We start from the raw sequence: 17572 nt of genomic DNA, 5'->3' as shown, positions 1-17572 counted from the left end.
TAGCACTGTGATAGACTGCATCCAGTTTGCTGAGTAAAGTATTGGAAGTTATTTTGTAGATGACATCGCCGAAGTCGAGGATTGGTAGGATAGTCAGTTTTATTAGGGTAAGTCTGGCAGCGTGAGTGAAGGAGGCTTTGTTGCGAAATAAGAAGCCGATTCTAGATTTGATTTTGGATTGGAGATGTTTGATATGAGTCTGGAAGGAGAGTTTACAGTCTAGCCAGACATCTAGGTATTTATAGTTGTCCACATATTCAAGTCAGAACCGTCCAGGGTGGTGATGCTAGTCGGGCGGGCGGGTGCGAGCAACGAACGGTTGAAAAGCATGCATTTGGTTTTACTAGCGTTTAAGAGCTGTTGGAGGCCACGGAAGAAGTGTTGTATGGCATTGAAGTTCGTTTTGGAGGTTAGTTAGCACAGTGTCCAAACAAGGACCAGAAGTATACAGAATGGTGCCGTCTGAAGAAGAGGATCAGGGAATCACCAGCAGCAAGAGCGACATCATTGATATATACACAGAAAAGAGTCGGCCCGAGAATTGAACCCTGTGGTACCCCCATAGAGACTGCCAGAGGTCCGGACAACAGGCCCTCCGATTTGACACACTGAACTCTGTCTGCAAAGTAGTTGGTGAACCAGGCGAGGCAGTCATTTGAGAAACCAAGGCTATTGAGTCTGCTGACAAGAATACGGTGATTGACAGAGTCGAAAGCCTTGGCCAGGTCGATGAAGACGACTGCACAGTACTGTCTTTTATCGATGGCGGTTATGATATCGTTTAGTACCTTGAGCGTGGCTGAGGTGCACCCGTGACCGGCTCGGAAACCGGATTGCACAGCGGAGAAGGTACGTTGGAATTCGAAATGGTCAGTGATCTGTTTATTAACTTGGCTTTCGAAGACTTTAGAGAGGCAGGGCAGGATAGATATAGGTCTATAGCAGTTTTGGTCTAGAGTGAAGAGGGGATGACTGCGGCAGTTTTCCAATCTTTAGGGATCTCGGACGATACAAAAGAGAGGTTGAACAGGCTGGTAATAGGGGTTGCAACAATGGCGGTGGAGCTGATTTGTACAGGACCAGGTTTTGCAGCTCTTTCAGAACATCTGCTATCTGGATTTGGGTGAAGGAGAAGCTGGGGAGGCTCGGGTGAGTAGCTGCAGGGTGGGCGGAGCTGTTGGTCGGGGTTGGAGTAGCCAGGAGGAAGTCATTGCCAGCCGTAGAGAAATGCTTATTGAAATTTTCGATTATCATGGATTTATCGGTGGTGACCATGTTACCTAGCATCAGTGCAGTGGGCAGCTCGGAGGAGGTGCTCTTGTTCTCCATGGACTTTACAGTGTCCAAAAACATTTTGGAGTTAGAGCTACAGGATGCAAATTTCTTCTTGAAAAAGCTAGCCTTTGCTTTCCTGACTGACAGCGTGTATTGGTTCCTGACTTCCCTGAAGAGTTGCATATCGCAGGGACTATTCAATGCTATTGCAGTCTGCCACAATATGTTTTTATGCTAGTCAAGGGCAGTCAGGTCTGGAGTAAACCAAGGGCTGTTCTTAGTTCTACATTTTTGGAAAGGGGCAGGCTTATCTAAGATGGTGAGGAAATTACTTTTAAAGAACGACCAGTCATCCTCGACTGATGGGAAGGGTCAATATCATTCCATGATACCCGGCCAGGTCAATTAGAAAGGCCTGCTCCCAGAAGTGCTTTAGAGAGCGTTTGACAGTGATGAGGGGTGGTCGTTTGACCACGGACCCATAGCCGATACAGGCAATGAGGCCGCGATCGCTTAGATCCTGATTGAAAATAGCAGAGGTGCATTTGGGGGGCAAGTTGGTCAGGATAATGTCTATGAGGGTTCCCATGTTTACAGATTTAGTGTTGTACCTGGTGGTTTCTTTGATAATTTGTTTGAGATTGAGGGCATCTAGCTTAGATTGTAGGACTGCCGGGGTGTTAAGCATATCCCAGTTTAGGTCACCTAACAGAACAAAGTCTGAAGCTAGATGGGGGGTGATCAATTCACACATGATGTCCAGGGCACAGCTGGGAGCGGAGGGGGGTCGATAACAGGCGGCAACAGTGAGAGACTTATTTCTGGAGAAATTAATTTTTTAAATTAGAAGTTCGAACTGTTTGGGCATTGACCTGGAAAGTATGGCAGAACTTTGCAGGTTATCTCTGCAGTAGATAGATCAACGAAGTCAACAAATGGGGTTGCCTGGGGACACGCAGGGCCTGGGTTTACCTCCACATCACCCGAGGAACAGAGGAGGAGTAGGATGAGGGTACAACTAAAGGCTATCAAAACTGGTCGTCTAGGTCATTTTAGAGCGTTGGGGACAAAGAATAAAAGGAGCAGATTTCTGGGCGTGGTAGAATAGATTCAGGGTATAATGTGCAGACAAGGGTATGGTGGGGTGCGGGTACAGAGGAGGTAGGCCCAGGCACTGAGTGATGATAAGAGAGGTTGCATCTCTGGACATGCTAGTTATACTGGGTAAGGTCACCGCATGTGTGGGAGGTGGGACAAAGGAGGTATCAGAAGTATGATGAGTGGAACTAGGGGTTCCATTGTAAACTAAAACAATGATAACTAACCTAAACAACAGTACACAAGGCATATTGACATTTGAGAGAGACATAAAGCGAGGCATAAAGCAATCACAGGTTTTGATTGGGAAAGCTAGCTAAGACAACAATGGGTAAGACAACAACAGCTAATCAGCTAAGACAAAAACAATAGGTAAAATGGCAATGAATAGGCAGAGAGGGTCGGTTATCTACACATGAGTTCGTGGGCTGGGGCCGACAAATAAACAAAAATAAACAGAATGGAGTACCGTGATTAATGTACAGTCCAGCAGGCATCAGCTATGTAGCCAAGTGATCATAGGGTCCAGGGGACAGCAATAGGGGGCGACAGGGTAGACTAGTTTTTTAGAGCGTTGGACTAGTAACCGAAAGGTTGCAAGTTCAAATCCCCGAGCTGACAAGGTACAAATCTGTCGTTCTGCCCCTGAACAGGCAGTTAACCCACTGTTCCTAGGCCGTCATTGAAAATAATAATTTGTTTTTAACTGACTTGCCTAGTTAAATAAAGGTAATAAAAAAATTAAAAAAATAAAAAAATAGATGGAACAGGGAAGCCGCTACTAACGGAGTAGTCGCTAATATGGTAGCACGCGGGCGACACAGCGTTTAAAGTTAGCAGCCCGGGGCTAGTAGAAGCGTCTGCTCTGACATCCGACAGAGGCTGGTTGAAAGCACAGTGGCTGGAGTATTCGTCGGCAGACCAGTCGTGGTGGTGCGGCGGGGCGCCGTGTCGACAAAGGATCGAAGCCAGATGGCAAAAGAGGTGTTGTAGTAATTGACTTTGCTAGCCGGGAGATGCACCTGGCTCATGGCTAACTTGTGCTAGCTTCGGGGCAGGGGCTTTAGCCACTATAGCCACTCGATAGCAGCGGTGATCTGGTGCCAAGGTCCAGAGCTTACGGCAAGGATCCGGTAGTGGATTCTAGCCGTGTTTGGGTGGAGTCCGGGTGAACAACTGAGTAGGCCCGGGAGGTGGGCCTGGCTCAGGGCTAGCTTCGGTACTGGGTCACTCGGTGGCAGCTATCTAGCTGTGAAGATCAGGAGTAATGGTTGTGGAGAAACCGATACTGGTAGGCTGGCAAGTATTTTCCAGGCTACAAAAGAAAGGGCTGGAATCTGTGCAGAAGGTAAACACGAGCACTGGACACCAGTGGAAAGCTGTCCTTTTGTCTGACGACTCCAAATTTGCGATTTTCGGTTCCAAACACTGTGTCTTTGTGAGACGCAGAGTAGGTGAATGTTTGATCTTCGCATGTGTGGTTCCCACAATTTTGGACCTTGCAGCCAGAACCACCTAGCCATCAAAGCTAACCAGCTAATTAGCTACTAGCTATTAGTCATTGTTAGCCACTGCTGGTTAAGTGTGTCTTGAATTCTAAATAAATCACAGACAGTGTCACCAGCAAAGCACCCCCACACTATCACACCTCCTCATCCATGCTTCACGGTGGGAACCAAACATGCGAAGATCAAACATTCACCTACTCTGTGTCTCACAAAGACACAGTGTTTGGAACCGAAAATCGCAAATTTGGAGTCGTCAGACAAAAGGACAGCTTTCCACTGGTGTCCAGTGCTCGTGTTTCTTGGCCCAAGCAAGTATCTTCTTCTTATTTGTGTCCTTTAGTAATGGTCTCTTTGCAGCAATTCGACCATGAAATCCTGATTCAAGCAGTCTCCTCTGAACAGTTGATGTTGAGATATGTCTGTTACTTGAACTCCGTGATGCATATATTTTGGCTGCAATTTGAGGTGCAGTTAACTCTAATGAACTTATCCTCTGCAACTGAGGTAACTCTGGGTCTTCCTTTCCTGTGGTGGTCCTCATGAGAGCCAGTTTCATCATAGCGCTTGATGGTTTTTGCGACTGCGCTTGAAGAAACGTTAAAAGTTCTTGAAATTTTACAGAATGACTGACCTTCATGTCTTAAAGTCATGATGGACTGTTGTTTCTTTTTGCTTATTTTAACTCTTCTTGACACAATATGGACTTGGTATCTTACCAAATATTGTCACGTTCTGACCTTAGTTCCTTTATTTTGTCTTTGTTAGTATGGTCAGGGCGTGAGTTGGGGTTTGCAGCCTATGTTCGTTTTTCTAGGTTGTGTTTATGTGTTTGGCCTGGTATGGTTCTCAATCAGAGGCAGATGTCGTTTGTTGTCTCTGATTGAGAATCATACTTAGGTAGCCTTTTTCCACCTGTGTTTTGTGGGTGAATATTTTCCGTTTCAGTGTTTGCACCATTCGGGACTGTTTCGGATTTCATTTTGATCCTCTTGTTCTTGTTTTTGTATGTTGTATTAATTCTCATTAAAATACATTATGGTTACGTACCACGCTGCGCATTGGTCCGATCTCTCCTACTCCTCCTCAGAAGAGGAAGAGGAAATCCGTTACAGCTATGTTCTATATACCACCCGTACCTTGTCACCACACAACTGATTGGCTCAAACGCAATAAGAACAAAATAAATGGGACTTAACTTTTAACATTGCACACCTGTTAATTGAAATGCATTCCAAGTGACTACCTCATGAAGCTGGTTGAGAGAATGCCAAGAGTGTGCAAAGCTGTTATCAAGGCAAAGTTTGGCTAAACATACAATTTATTTTGATTTGTTTAACACTTTTTTGGTTACTACATGATTCCATATTTGTTATTTCATAGTTTTGAAGTCTATTATTCTACAATGTAGAAAATAGTAAAAATAAAGAAAAACCATGGAATTAGTAGGTGCGTCCAAACTTTTGACTGGTACTGTATATATATTAAAAAAGTGATTTTGTGTATGTTTATATCAAATTTCCTACAGTAGATAAGAGGGGAACATCTTCTTTCTAATGATGTTAACTTTATTTCTCAAGTCCTAATATTGAGCTCATTACACTCACTGGAGTCTCTGACATAGGCTTTGAAAAAGCACCCACGAGAACGGGTCTTGGAAATAATGAAAAACTATCGACCAAATCTATTCACTTTAAAATTTTAATTACTTCTCCCTGACATTATCATTCACTAGGTGATAAGACAAGATGTGAAAAAAAAAGACTCCTGTTCGAGGCTGATTTACACAGTGAATTGCTTCGTCAATTGCATTGGCCTGTACTAGCCACATGGTGGCGACAGTGAAGTGTTTTTGCTCGTGGTAATTTGCATGACTGCAATTGTCGATATTAAAGGTGGTATGGGATGGATGTGATGGATGTTGCCTTCTCTGTTTAATGGTATACAATAAATGTTTATCATTCACAGAATATTTCACAGCTGTTTAAAATCCATGCAAATAATCAAGGCTTTCAATGGACATCACATAAAAAACTTGATATGGAAACTTATAGCCTGATGAGACCTGCATTGCTTGACCGACTGACATGATACATCGATAAATGAGTATGACAGTATAGGATAGGAAAGTGTTTCTCTCCTTTCTTTCTCTCTCTCTCACACACATGCACGCGTTGTCATTTTGTACGACTCAATTGTACGTAGGCTGATGGGGTACACTGAATACATTACTGTAAATAACCCAGTTATCATAAACACACTTGACATCCTCTATGATAACAAGAGGACAAAGGTCTCTCCTCACATCCATGTACCTCTCAAGTTGAGAAGAAATCACAACATACTCTTCTGAGGCACTTACATAACACCCCAACAACCCCAGTAGTCATCTGATATTGTTAGCACATGTATTGGGACTTGGGTCGATGTGTGTTGTCATTATACAGTATATAAGAAACATCAGAGAAACCAATAAAGTATTTCCTGTTACAATCTCGTCTCCACAGGAAATGTATTTTCTCATCAAATAATTTTGTATAACACTGAAATTATAAAAATGAATGAAATTGTGTTATAGTCTGGATAGTATTGCTAGTAATGATGATTACGTATTGATTGAAACAGAGCTACACATTAACTAGATTTCTTATAGTGATGCAGATTAGAGGAAAAATATACAAATTATGTTGTAACTTTGCCTAGTAGCTAAAGATCAGTATCCTACTTTCTGGCAGACAATGGACCAACAGAAGTAAATATGTTCAGAAGTAAAAACTTTTATTTTGTCAAATTTCTTTCCTATACAAAAGCCCTTTTTCAAAAGTTAGTACTTAATACATGGCAGGAATTACGATAATAATAAAATGGTTAATTGCAAAATTACATTTATATATTTAATATCCAAAATACATTGCATATACGAAGTAGCACAGCTCCCCTTTCATTGAACATTACTGTTTATGAGAGGTGGATGTAAAGGGTACATTTTAGATTATTACCTTCATGCTACATCTAACAAATTCCCTTTAATTCACACATCTAAAGCAATCGAGCTTAAAAGAGATGCTTGCTGTGAATATAAGGGGTGTCTGTGCTCTTTTGCATAATATACCAGGCCAATTTAAAGGCACAGACAAAAGCTGGCAATTTCTGGGTGGTTGGCTTAATGATATGAGACATGACAAGTATTGTTGGCCTATTTTAGAATTGAAAGCAACCAAAAGCATGGTATATACAGAATAACAGATTGACTATAAGTATAGGATTATGATTCAAGCAGGCATTTGTGGTTTTTGGTAATAACTAGCTAGAACAAATCTTGTGTTCACTCCAAGGCACTGAGGACATTACAAATTGAATTTCATAAAATAAAATAAAAATCATGTAAAAATGGACTGCCCAAATGTACAGATATAAAACGTTTAAAAATGTTGAACATACTATATATCAGTAACGGACTTAACAATGTTTGCATTTTTGACCGAGGTCAACTCGTATTAATTCTCTTGACTTTTTAAAACTGTCACATATGAAAATAACTCTGCATAATTTATACAGTAAGTTGCTTTAATGCCTAGTTGACCAATGTTTACAAAATAATAGAAAATAGGTCTGACGAACGCACAGCATTCGCGAATCTGAGGATTTCTACGTTTTCATCCTTTCTTACTTTATTGGTTTTGTTCTTTATTTAGTAAACCATTTATTTTCAAGAAGTAGTGAAACAAGTCCATATTCAGCTGTTTAAATACAATTATTTCTTTCATACAACAAACTTTAAACATCTGAAAATGCACGTTTTGAAATGGCAGTGCAGTATGAATGCACAGAGACACTTGACTGGCCTGGACAGACAAACAACTGTGATTGTCAAATTGAGGATGTGTTCCATGGACCAGAGGGCATTCACATTAATAATGACTTGGTCCAACAAAACATCTGGAAATGGAACGAACCAATGGCTGAAGAGGACAAACAGCATAGTTCCTATAACAACAGCCAACCGGTGTGTGGCCCCCTGAAAACATAGCTACAGCGCTTCACTTCCAACTCTGGTCTCCAATTCGCCAACTTCCAGTTTGGAGGATAAGATAAGTGTGAATCAATGGCATATTCCAGTTGCCAACATTTCATTTTCATTCAGTGCTGAGAAGTCCTTTTCTTTAAAGCCCTACCTATACCGGATGCAGATGGACGGACTGATAACAGAACATGAGACAGACGAACATGATGTTGATCTGAGACCCCATACAGGACTGGAACGAGGAACAAGGCAGGAGCTTTATCATATGAGGGAAATGTAGATTGAGACACATGGAGAATGGGTCCATGTCTGTGATCAGGCACAAAGTAGGTATGAGAGCCTCTATGGTCTCTCGATAAGGCTGCGTCTGTGTGGGTAACGTGTCTAGATTTTGGGGGCACTCTGAACTGGCCCATGGGTGCTGTTTTCAAGGGACACATGGCACAAAAAACACAGACAAACTGAAAAACTGAACAAAACAAACATGGAAACAGTCTCTTGTCTTGTAAATAAGTAGTACTCCATTTGGAACATCCAGTTTTTTTTATCCTTCAAACATTCCTTCAGTTAGATCTCTTCAGTTAGCTTTCTTCAGTTAGCTTTCTTCAGGTAGCTTTCTTCAGTTAGTTTTCTTCATCTTGCCAGTTAAGAGCAGACTTTGGGTCCAGGCGGAGAATCGCCCTTTCTCTCGGTCTTAGTTGGTTTGGTTTCATTGTGGTTTCAGATCAGCACTGGTGGGTTTGGTTGGGGGGAGAGAAGGTTGGGGAAGACGTCATGGTGCAGTGGGGTTTAGTAGTAACTGCCTAGGTGGGAGGGCACGTGGGAGTTGGGGTGGCGGGGGACGCTGTGGTTGGGGTAGATGCCCCCTGTAGGGGAGCTCCAGTACGGAGCAGTGGGTCCAAAGAAATTAGAAGAGGTGACGGGCATGGAGGGGGGATGTGGGGACACGAAGTTGACCTTCTGCTGGTGGGCATGGTAGGAGGGCACGTATGCAAGGTCCGAGGGGTACTTGTACATGGAGGACTCGGTGGGGTGGGGCTGAAGGGCCTGAGCGATACCGTGGAAGTCAAACTTGTAGGCGTAGCGCTTGCCGTGCACCTTGGTCATGATGTTCTTGTCGTAGTAGTAGCGCAGGGCGCGGCTCAGCTTGTCGTAGTTCATGTTGGGCTTGCTCTTCCTCTCGCCCCAGCGCCTCGCCACCTCGTCTGGGTCAGTCATCTTAAACTCTCCATTGGTGCCCTCCCAGGTGATGCAGCCAGCATTGGTGCTGTCTGACAGGAGCTCCAGCAGGAACTGCCACAGCTGGATCTGTCCTGAACCTGACCAGGAAACACACACACACATAGGTCAAATCAACAGCTGTTCTATCCCTGAACACCTAACAGCCGATTGATCAAAGACCCATAACTCATTATGTACAGTCGTGGCCAAAAGTTTTGAGAATGACACAAATATTAATTTTCACAAAGTTTGCTGCTTGAGTGTCTTTAGATATTTTTGTCAGATGTTACTATGGAATACTGAAGCATAATTACAAGCATTTCATTAGTGTCAAAGGCTTTTATTGACAATTACATGAAGTTGATGCAAAGAGTTAATATTTGCAGTGTTGACCCTTCTTTTTCAAGACCTCTGCAATCTGCCCTGGCATGCGGTCAATTAACTTCTGGGCCACATCCTGACTGATGGCAGCCCATTCTTGCATAATCAATGCTTGGAGTTTGTCAGAATTTGTGGGGTTTTGTTTGTCCACCTGCCTCTTGAGGATTGACCACAAGTTCTCAATGGGATTAAGGTCTGGGGAGTGTCCTGGCCATAGACCCAAAATATCGATGTTTTGTTCCCCGAGCCACTTAGTTATCACTTTTGCCTTATGGCAAGGTGCTTCATCATGCTGGAAAATGCATTGTTCGTCACCAAACTGTTCCTGGATGGTTGGGAGAAATTGCTCTCAGGGATGTGTTGGTACCATTCTTTATTCATGGCTGTGTTCTTAGGCAAAATTGTGAGTGAGCCCACTCCCTTGGCTGAGAAGCAACCCCACACATGAATGGTCTCAGGATGCTTTACTGTTGGCATGACACGGGACTGATGGTAGCGCTCACCTTGTCTTCTCCGGACAAGCTTTTTTCCGGATGCCCCAAACAATCAGAAAGGGGATTCATCAGAGAAAATGACTTTTCCGCAATCCTCAGCAGTCCAATCTCTGTACCTTTTGCAGAATAACAGTCTGTCCCTGATGTTTTTCCTGGAGAGAAGTGGCTTCTTTGCTGCCCTTCTTGACACCAGGCCATCCTCCAAAATTCTTCACCTCACTGTGCGTGCAGATGCACTCACACCTGCCTGCTGCCAATCCTGAGCAAGCTCTGTACTGGTAGTGCCCCAAATCCCGCAGCTGAATCAACTTTAAGACACGGTCCTGGCGCTTTCTGGACTTTCTTGGGCGCCCTGAAGCCTTCTTCACAACAATTGAACCGCTCTCCTTGAAGTTCTTGATGATCCGATAAATGGTTGATTTAGGTACAATCTTACTGGCAGCAATATACTTGCCTGTGAAGCCCTTTTTGTGCAAAGCAATGATGACGCCACGTGTTTCCTTGCAGGTAACCATGGCTGACAGAGGAAAAACAATGATTCCAAGCACCACCCTCCTTTTGAAGCTTCCAGTCTGTTATTCAAACTCAATCAGCATGACAGAGTGATCTCCAGCCTTGTCCTCATCAACACTCACACCTTTAGCTGCAAATTTCCATCATACAAACTGAAGCAGAAGACTTTGTGAAAATTAATATTTGTGTCATTCTCAAAACTTTTGGCCACGACTGTACTTACTGAACACTGCAATAAAGTAGAATGCAAATGTGCACAATTCTCAGCAGATTTTTTTTTTCAGAGAAATCCACCAAGGCCATAATGAAGCAATGTATGTTGGGAAATTTAGTTTACATCTGATATATGATTGGTCTCACACATCCTCCTGTACCTACCTGGGTTGGCCAGTCGACTGCTGGTGGGCCCCAGGATCTGGTAAGGATCTGTGGAGAGAGAGGTCTGTTAGTCTGTATGTATACTATACATTAGGCTGATCCTCATCCTTGTGAGATGGGTGTAACCAACTGCGGCTGTCTTAAGTGGAGCACACACACATGATGGTAGGAATGAGCAGGGTGAAATACATTACCTGGCTGAGGTCTGGGCTGTTCAGTGGACTTGGACACGTTCTGTGTGACCACCGGCGAGCCTGAAGAGGGAGAGTTTAGGAGGGGAAAGAAACAGGAGGGAAGAAAGCCAGTTGGGCGGTCATGGATAAACCACAGTACACATCTTAATGGCATGTCAGCCCCGTTCCAAAGAAAACAGGCCAGTAACTGGTGGCTAGGGTAAGTGCTTAAAGTTCACAGATTTCAGGGTTGACGACTGAGGATTTAATCATTGGTGGTTTGCCTTGCATGCTTGGGTTGAGTGGGCTCTCACACGACTCTCTATGAGCTAGGGAAGAATGTAAAGTGCATTAGGAAAGTATTCAGACCCCTTGACGTTTTCCACATTCTGTTAGGTTACAGCCTTATTCTAAAATGGATTACATTGTTTTGTTCCTCATCAATCTACACACAATACCCCATAATGACAAAGCAAAAACACGTTTTTTTAAATGTTTGCTAATTTATAAAATACAAGCTTGGCACAACTGTATTTGGGGAGTTTCTCCCATTCTTCTCTGCAGGTCCTCTAAAGCTCTGTCAGGTTTGATGGGGAGCATTGCTACACAGCCATTTTCAGTTCTCTCCAGAGATGTATGATCGGGTTCAAGTCCGGGCTTTGGCTGGGCCACTCAAGGACATAGAGACTTTTCCCGAAGCCACTCCTGTGTTGAATTGGCTGTGTGCTTAGGGTCATTGTCCTGTTGGAAAGTGAACCTTTGCCCCAGTCTGAGGTCCTGAGCGCTCTGGAGCAGGTTTGTCAAGGATCTCTCTATACTTTATTCCATTCATCTTTGCCTCGATCCTGACTAGTCTCCCAGTCCCTGTCGCTAAAAAACCCATCCCCACAGCATGATGCTGCCACCACCATGCTTCACCGTAGGGAGGGTGCCAAGTCTCCGCCAGACGTGAAGCTTGCAATTCAGGCCAAAGAGTTAAATCTTGGTTTCATCAGACCAATCTTGTTGCTCATGGTCTGAGAGTCTTTAGGTGCTTTTTAGCAAACTCCATGCAGGCTGTCATGTGCTTTTTACTGAGAAATAGCTTCGTCTGGCCACTCTACCATAAAGGCCTAATTGGTGTAGTGCTGCAGAGATGGTTGTCCTTCTGGAAGGTTTTCCCATCTCCACAGAGGAACTTTAGAGCTCTATCAGAGTGACCATCGGGTTCTTGGTCACCTCCCTGACCAAAGCCCTTCTCACCCGATTGCTTAGTTTGGCCGGGCGGCCAGCTCTAAGAAGTCTTGGTGGTTCCAAAATTCTTCCATTTAAAAATGGTGGAGCCGGGCCTCCCGGGTGACGCAGTGGTTAAGGGCGCTGTACTGCAGCGCCAGCTGTGCCATCAGAGCCCTGGGTTCGCGCCCAGGCTCTGTCGTAACCGGCCGCGACCGGGAGGTCCGTGGGGCGACGCACAATTGGCCTAGCGTCGCCCGGGTTAGGGAGGGCTTGGTCGGTAGGGGTGTCCTTGTCTCATCGCGCACCAGCGACTCCTGTGGCGGGCTGGGCGCAGTGTACGCTAGCCAAGGTGGCCAGGTTTGTTTATAAGCATTTGAAAAAGTTTCTAAAAACGTATTTTTCCTTTGTCATTATGGGGTATTGCATGTTGATTGCTGAGGAAATTGTTTTATTTAATCCAATAAGGCTGTAACGTAACAAAATGTGGAAAAAGTCAAGGGGTCTGAATACTTTCCGAAGGCACTGTATGTGATGATGCATGATGAGTTGGACCATATGCTAATTCCTTGTGTGGTTAGGCTACAAGTCTTTCTGCGACTCAGTAAAGCAAAGCGCTTGCTTACCTTTTCCACTGTGCATGTTGTTCGACCATCCAGTCCGCCGTACAGCATCATATGAAGGGTCTGAGAAGTGGAGAGCGACAAAGAGAGATTTGTCAACATTAAACACTCTACTGCACTTCCTAACATTTAATATCGAAGTATTGCATTTATTTATCCTATAGATGAGTTGGCTGACATCGTATACGAAAATGATGCCCACGCATCGATGAGGCAGAAGGCTGTGGGGTGTTATGACTCTGAATGGTCAGATAGCTAGCAACAATTACAAGAAGCTGCCATGTGGGGAACCGTTTGTGGCTCGTTTTAACTCAGTGTAACTTGTTTAATTTTTAATTTTCAAAAACAGGGAGCCGAACCAGCGACCTATCGGTCACCGGCCCAAGCTCCCAACCGCCAGGCCATCAACCATCCAAGATCCCCCTACAGTTACGTGAGAGCTGCCCCTTAACCATTCGAACCCCCCCGAATAAAACAACAACCTCTCCCTCGACACCCCTCCCGCCCCCGCCCCCACCCCCAAACCTTGCAGACTGAATATAGTTTACATGTTGTCAACAATCTAGGCCAACCCAATCTTTTTTGCCTCATGGTTGCGCACAAGTCGGTTTTGTTGCTAAACAATCAAGCAGCCTATGCACGAGTGGGAAATTAACTGATTCTAGCTTGAGAAGATGAACCCTCCACTTCATCTCATAATATACACTAGTCCTGAATTAAAATGTGGTAGTGTCTCTTTTTGGTATGTGGCTGTGTATGTTCTAGGCTGTGCTCTCTACCTCCCCACCTGCAAGCGAACCCATCTCAGGAACACAACTTGGCTTTAAACAAGCAACGAGATTGTCACGGAAATAAGGCAGAGTAGTGATGCCAAGAGCTGGCTATAAAAAGGTTTGCCTGCCTATCCAAGCCCTGTCCAAGAAACCTTGTGCAGCAGGATATCTGGCCACGGTTATGTGGGTTTATCTGACATACAACTATGTCTCAAAACTAAAGGAACCAACAAGATGTCTTCGATGAAATGACAGTTTCATGAGCAGGTTGCACCATGGTGACCACAAACGGGAGGGGAAAATACACACAAACTGACACACAAACAGACAGATAGACATTCTAGTAGTTTATGATTGTAAGATGCTGCAACTGGAAAGAATTGCCTTACGTTTGTGAGGTTCCCAACTGATTGAATGCTGTCTGGGTACCTGAATTGCTACCAGTTGTAATCAATCTCCTTGACGTGCAGATAAAACAAGATGCATATTTTCTCCATCAAGGCATCAAAAACAGTACTGCACATTCCCATCTAAATTGAAAGTAGATGCAATTTCACCTTCATTTGGCTGGCAACGACTATAGCAACCCTGACATTTAGCTTTGTTATCGGCTAAGACTGTACCACATGCAAAGAGTCACTAGACAGGAGGACATATAACAGCCAGTGAAGCAAGACACACATCTAACAGATGTAATTTCCTACTAATATTACATAAGCTGATATAATGTCTTACTAATATTACATATAGCTGATGTAATGTCTTACTAATATTACATATAGCTGATATAATGTCTTACTAATATTACATATAGCTGATGTAATGTCTTACTAATATTACATATAGCTGATATAATGTCTTACTAATATTACATATAGCTGATGTAATGTCCTACTAATATTACATATAGCTGATGTAATGTCCACTAATATTACATATAGCTGATATGTCTTACTAATATTACATATAGCTGATATAATGTCTTACTAATATTACATATAGCTGATGTAATGTCCTACTAATATTACATATAGCTGATATAATGTCTTACTAATATTACATATAGCTGATGTAATGTCTTACTAATATTACATATAGCTGATATAATGTCTTACTAATATTACATATAGCTGATGTAATGTCCTACTAATATTACATATAGCTGATGTAATGTCCACTAATATTACATATAGCTGATATGTCTTACTAATATTACATATAGCTGATATAATGTCTTACTAATATTACATATAGCTGATGTAATGTCCTACTAATATTACATATAGCTGATATAATGTCTTACTAATATTACATATAGCTGATGTAATGTCCTACTAATATTACATATAGCTGATATAATGTCTTACTAATATTACATATAGCTGATGTAATGTCCTACTAATATTACATATAGCTGATATAATGTCTTACTAATATTACATATAGCTGATATGTCTTACTAATATTACATATAGCTGATGTAATGTCTTACTAATATTACTTATAGCTGATGTAATGTCTTACTAATATTACATATAGCTGATATAATGTCTTACTAATATTACATATAGCTGATGTAATGTCCACTAATATTACATATAGCTGATGTAATGTCCTACTAATATTACATATAGCTGATATAATGTCTTACTAATATTACATATAGCTGATGTAATGTCCACTAATATTACATATAGCTGATGTAATGTCCTACTAATATTACATATAGCTGATATGTCTTACTAATATTACATATAGCTGATATGTCTTACTAATATTACATATAGCTGATGTAATGTCCTACTAATATTACATATAGCTGATGTAATGTCTTACTAATATTACATATAGCTGATGTAATGTCCTACTAATATTACATATAGCTGATATGTCTTACTAATATTACATATAGCTGATATGTCTTACTAATATTACATATAGCTGATATGTCTTACTAATATTACATATAGCTGATATAATGTCTTACTAATATTACATATAGCTGATATAATGTCTTACTAATATTACATATAGCTGATATGTCTTACTAATATTACATATAGCTGATGTAATGTCCTACTAATATTACATATAGCTGATGTAATGTCCTACTAATATTACATATAGCTGATGTAATGTCCTACTAGTCTTCCATCATGTTATAATGACTACATTAATATTTTTAATGTTTCAAATCTCATGATGTCACCACTGTTTTTATGTTTGGTCACATAAGTGGTGCTCATATAAGCCCCTGCTGAGCTCAACATGCAGTTAAGAGACACCGCAGGTGTCTAATGTGAAGACTTAAGGCTCTAAATCATGTGTGTCACGCTACATATACAGCCAATGGGACAGCTAGAACTTAACATGCTTCACCGTGGTGATGCAGACACCCACCTATTACAGGAGGGTTTGTCACAACTAGCTCCGTCTGACTCATCAGTGACCTCCGCATCTACAACTGGTTGAGAGCCATGTCATGGCTTCTCAAAACATTATCCAACACTGCCCTCTCGTGGTCAGAAACATGTCATTTCCTATAAAACAAACATTTGGAAATGCAGACCGTCCACTGGTTTACTTCAACCAACATTGAATAAATCAAAATGCACATCTACTTTAGTGTTGAGTACTTCTCAACCACAAACTTGATTTAAAGCTGTAATAAAAAATTAAAAATCAGGCTTTCTAAGAAGCAATGTCACTAGAACTTGTTTTATTGTCTAACATAAATTACATATCTACAATAAAAATAATTACAAACAGTGTATTTAATCACACTTTCACAGGATGTTATTTCAACTAATTTCCTTTTGCTCATGTGTGTTTGTGCTTTATAAAACCGTCCTTCAGCAGAAACATTTCCCTAAAAAGAGATTTCATGAACATCTCACTCTTTCTGCTTTTTAAACTATTAACCCCAGAGTTGACTCAATGGGCCTGAACCTGGAAGAACTAAACAAAGAGTGGGTCTCTCTTTTCTCTCACTGTCAGATGGGTCTGGGGTAGGATGGAGGGAGCTGGGTGGAGTGGTAGAGAAAGAGGGGGAGGGAGAAGAGAGAAGTCAGAGAGAGAGTGATAGAAGAAAGAGTGAGAGAGAGAGAGACAGAGTGAGAGAGGAATAACAGTCGGGTGGCCGTCGCTCAGCAGAGGCTGTCAGGTCCAATCTGCAGTGGGCTGGTGGGATAGCCAAGTAGCAACGACTGGGGGAGAGTCCTCGGAGAGTTGCGTTTCCTGCTTGCCTTGCCTGCAGACAACCTCTCTTTGTTTTACTAGCCCTTTTTTCCCCTCTCCCGCTCCCCCTCCTCTGCGAAAAAACACACAGGGGCTACCTCCTTCCAAGAGAAGGGTCACAAACAGAAGGGGGAGAGAGAGAGAGTGCGAGAGACAGATACAGAGAGAGAGAGAGAGAGAGAGACAGAGAGAGAGAGTGAGAAACTCAAGAGACCCAGACAGACGAAACACAATGTTGGAATCTGAAAAGAAAACAATGGCGTTGAATCCCGCTACTGTCTGATAAAGAGCAGAGGAGGTGGTTGGATAGACTACACTCGGCTCCACTATGTAGCCTTTAGACATGAGAGAGGGTCACATCCCTGCAATATCCTCATATTAAGGGTTCACCGCTATAGACAGTGGGGAAGTTCCTATTCCTGATTCGATTAGGGTCTGAGTCAGACCAGAAGGGCAGGGGTGGACATGAGACCTATGCGGAGCACCATTCAGCAGAGTAGACGAGAGGAGACGGAAGGTGAGGAGGAAGGGAAAGGGGAATACTTAGTCAACTGGATGATTTCAAACTAAATGTGTCTTCCAGATTTAACCCAACCCCTCTGAATAAGAGAGTTGCGGGGGGCGCCTTAATCGACATCCACTTCATCGGCAAACGGGGAGCAGTT

General features: G+C 42.6%; 1 protein-coding gene across 8 annotated transcripts in view; it reads right to left on the bottom strand.

The window, feature by feature from the left end:
- Positions 1-6635: 6635 nt before the first annotated feature.
- LOC110504034 (Friend leukemia integration 1 transcription factor) overlaps positions 6636-17572 on the bottom strand; it is a 34427-nt gene continuing 23490 nt past the window's right edge. For 7 of the 8 annotated variants that reach the window (XM_036961302.1, XM_036961301.1, XM_036961300.1 and 4 more), the window contains 4 exons: positions 12901-12960; positions 11084-11143; positions 10890-10937; positions 6636-9221 (listed from right to left, as the gene is read on the bottom strand). In XM_036961302.1, coding sequence (XP_036817197.1) covers positions 8692-9221; positions 10890-10937; positions 11084-11143; positions 12901-12960 — 698 coding nt within the window. In that variant the 3' untranslated portion in view covers positions 6636-8691. The remainder of the gene's footprint in view (positions 9222-10889; positions 10938-11083; positions 11144-12900; positions 12961-17572) is intronic. The other variant, XM_021582834.2, reaches the window with a different exon arrangement.

Source organism: Oncorhynchus mykiss, chromosome 24 (assembly GCF_013265735.2).
Source record: "Oncorhynchus mykiss isolate Arlee chromosome 24, USDA_OmykA_1.1, whole genome shotgun sequence".
Lineage (NCBI taxonomy): Eukaryota > Metazoa > Chordata > Actinopteri > Salmoniformes > Salmonidae > Oncorhynchus > Oncorhynchus mykiss.
The sequence above is the reverse complement of the archived record's forward strand: the minus strand, read 5'-3'. Positions and strand labels throughout refer to the sequence as shown.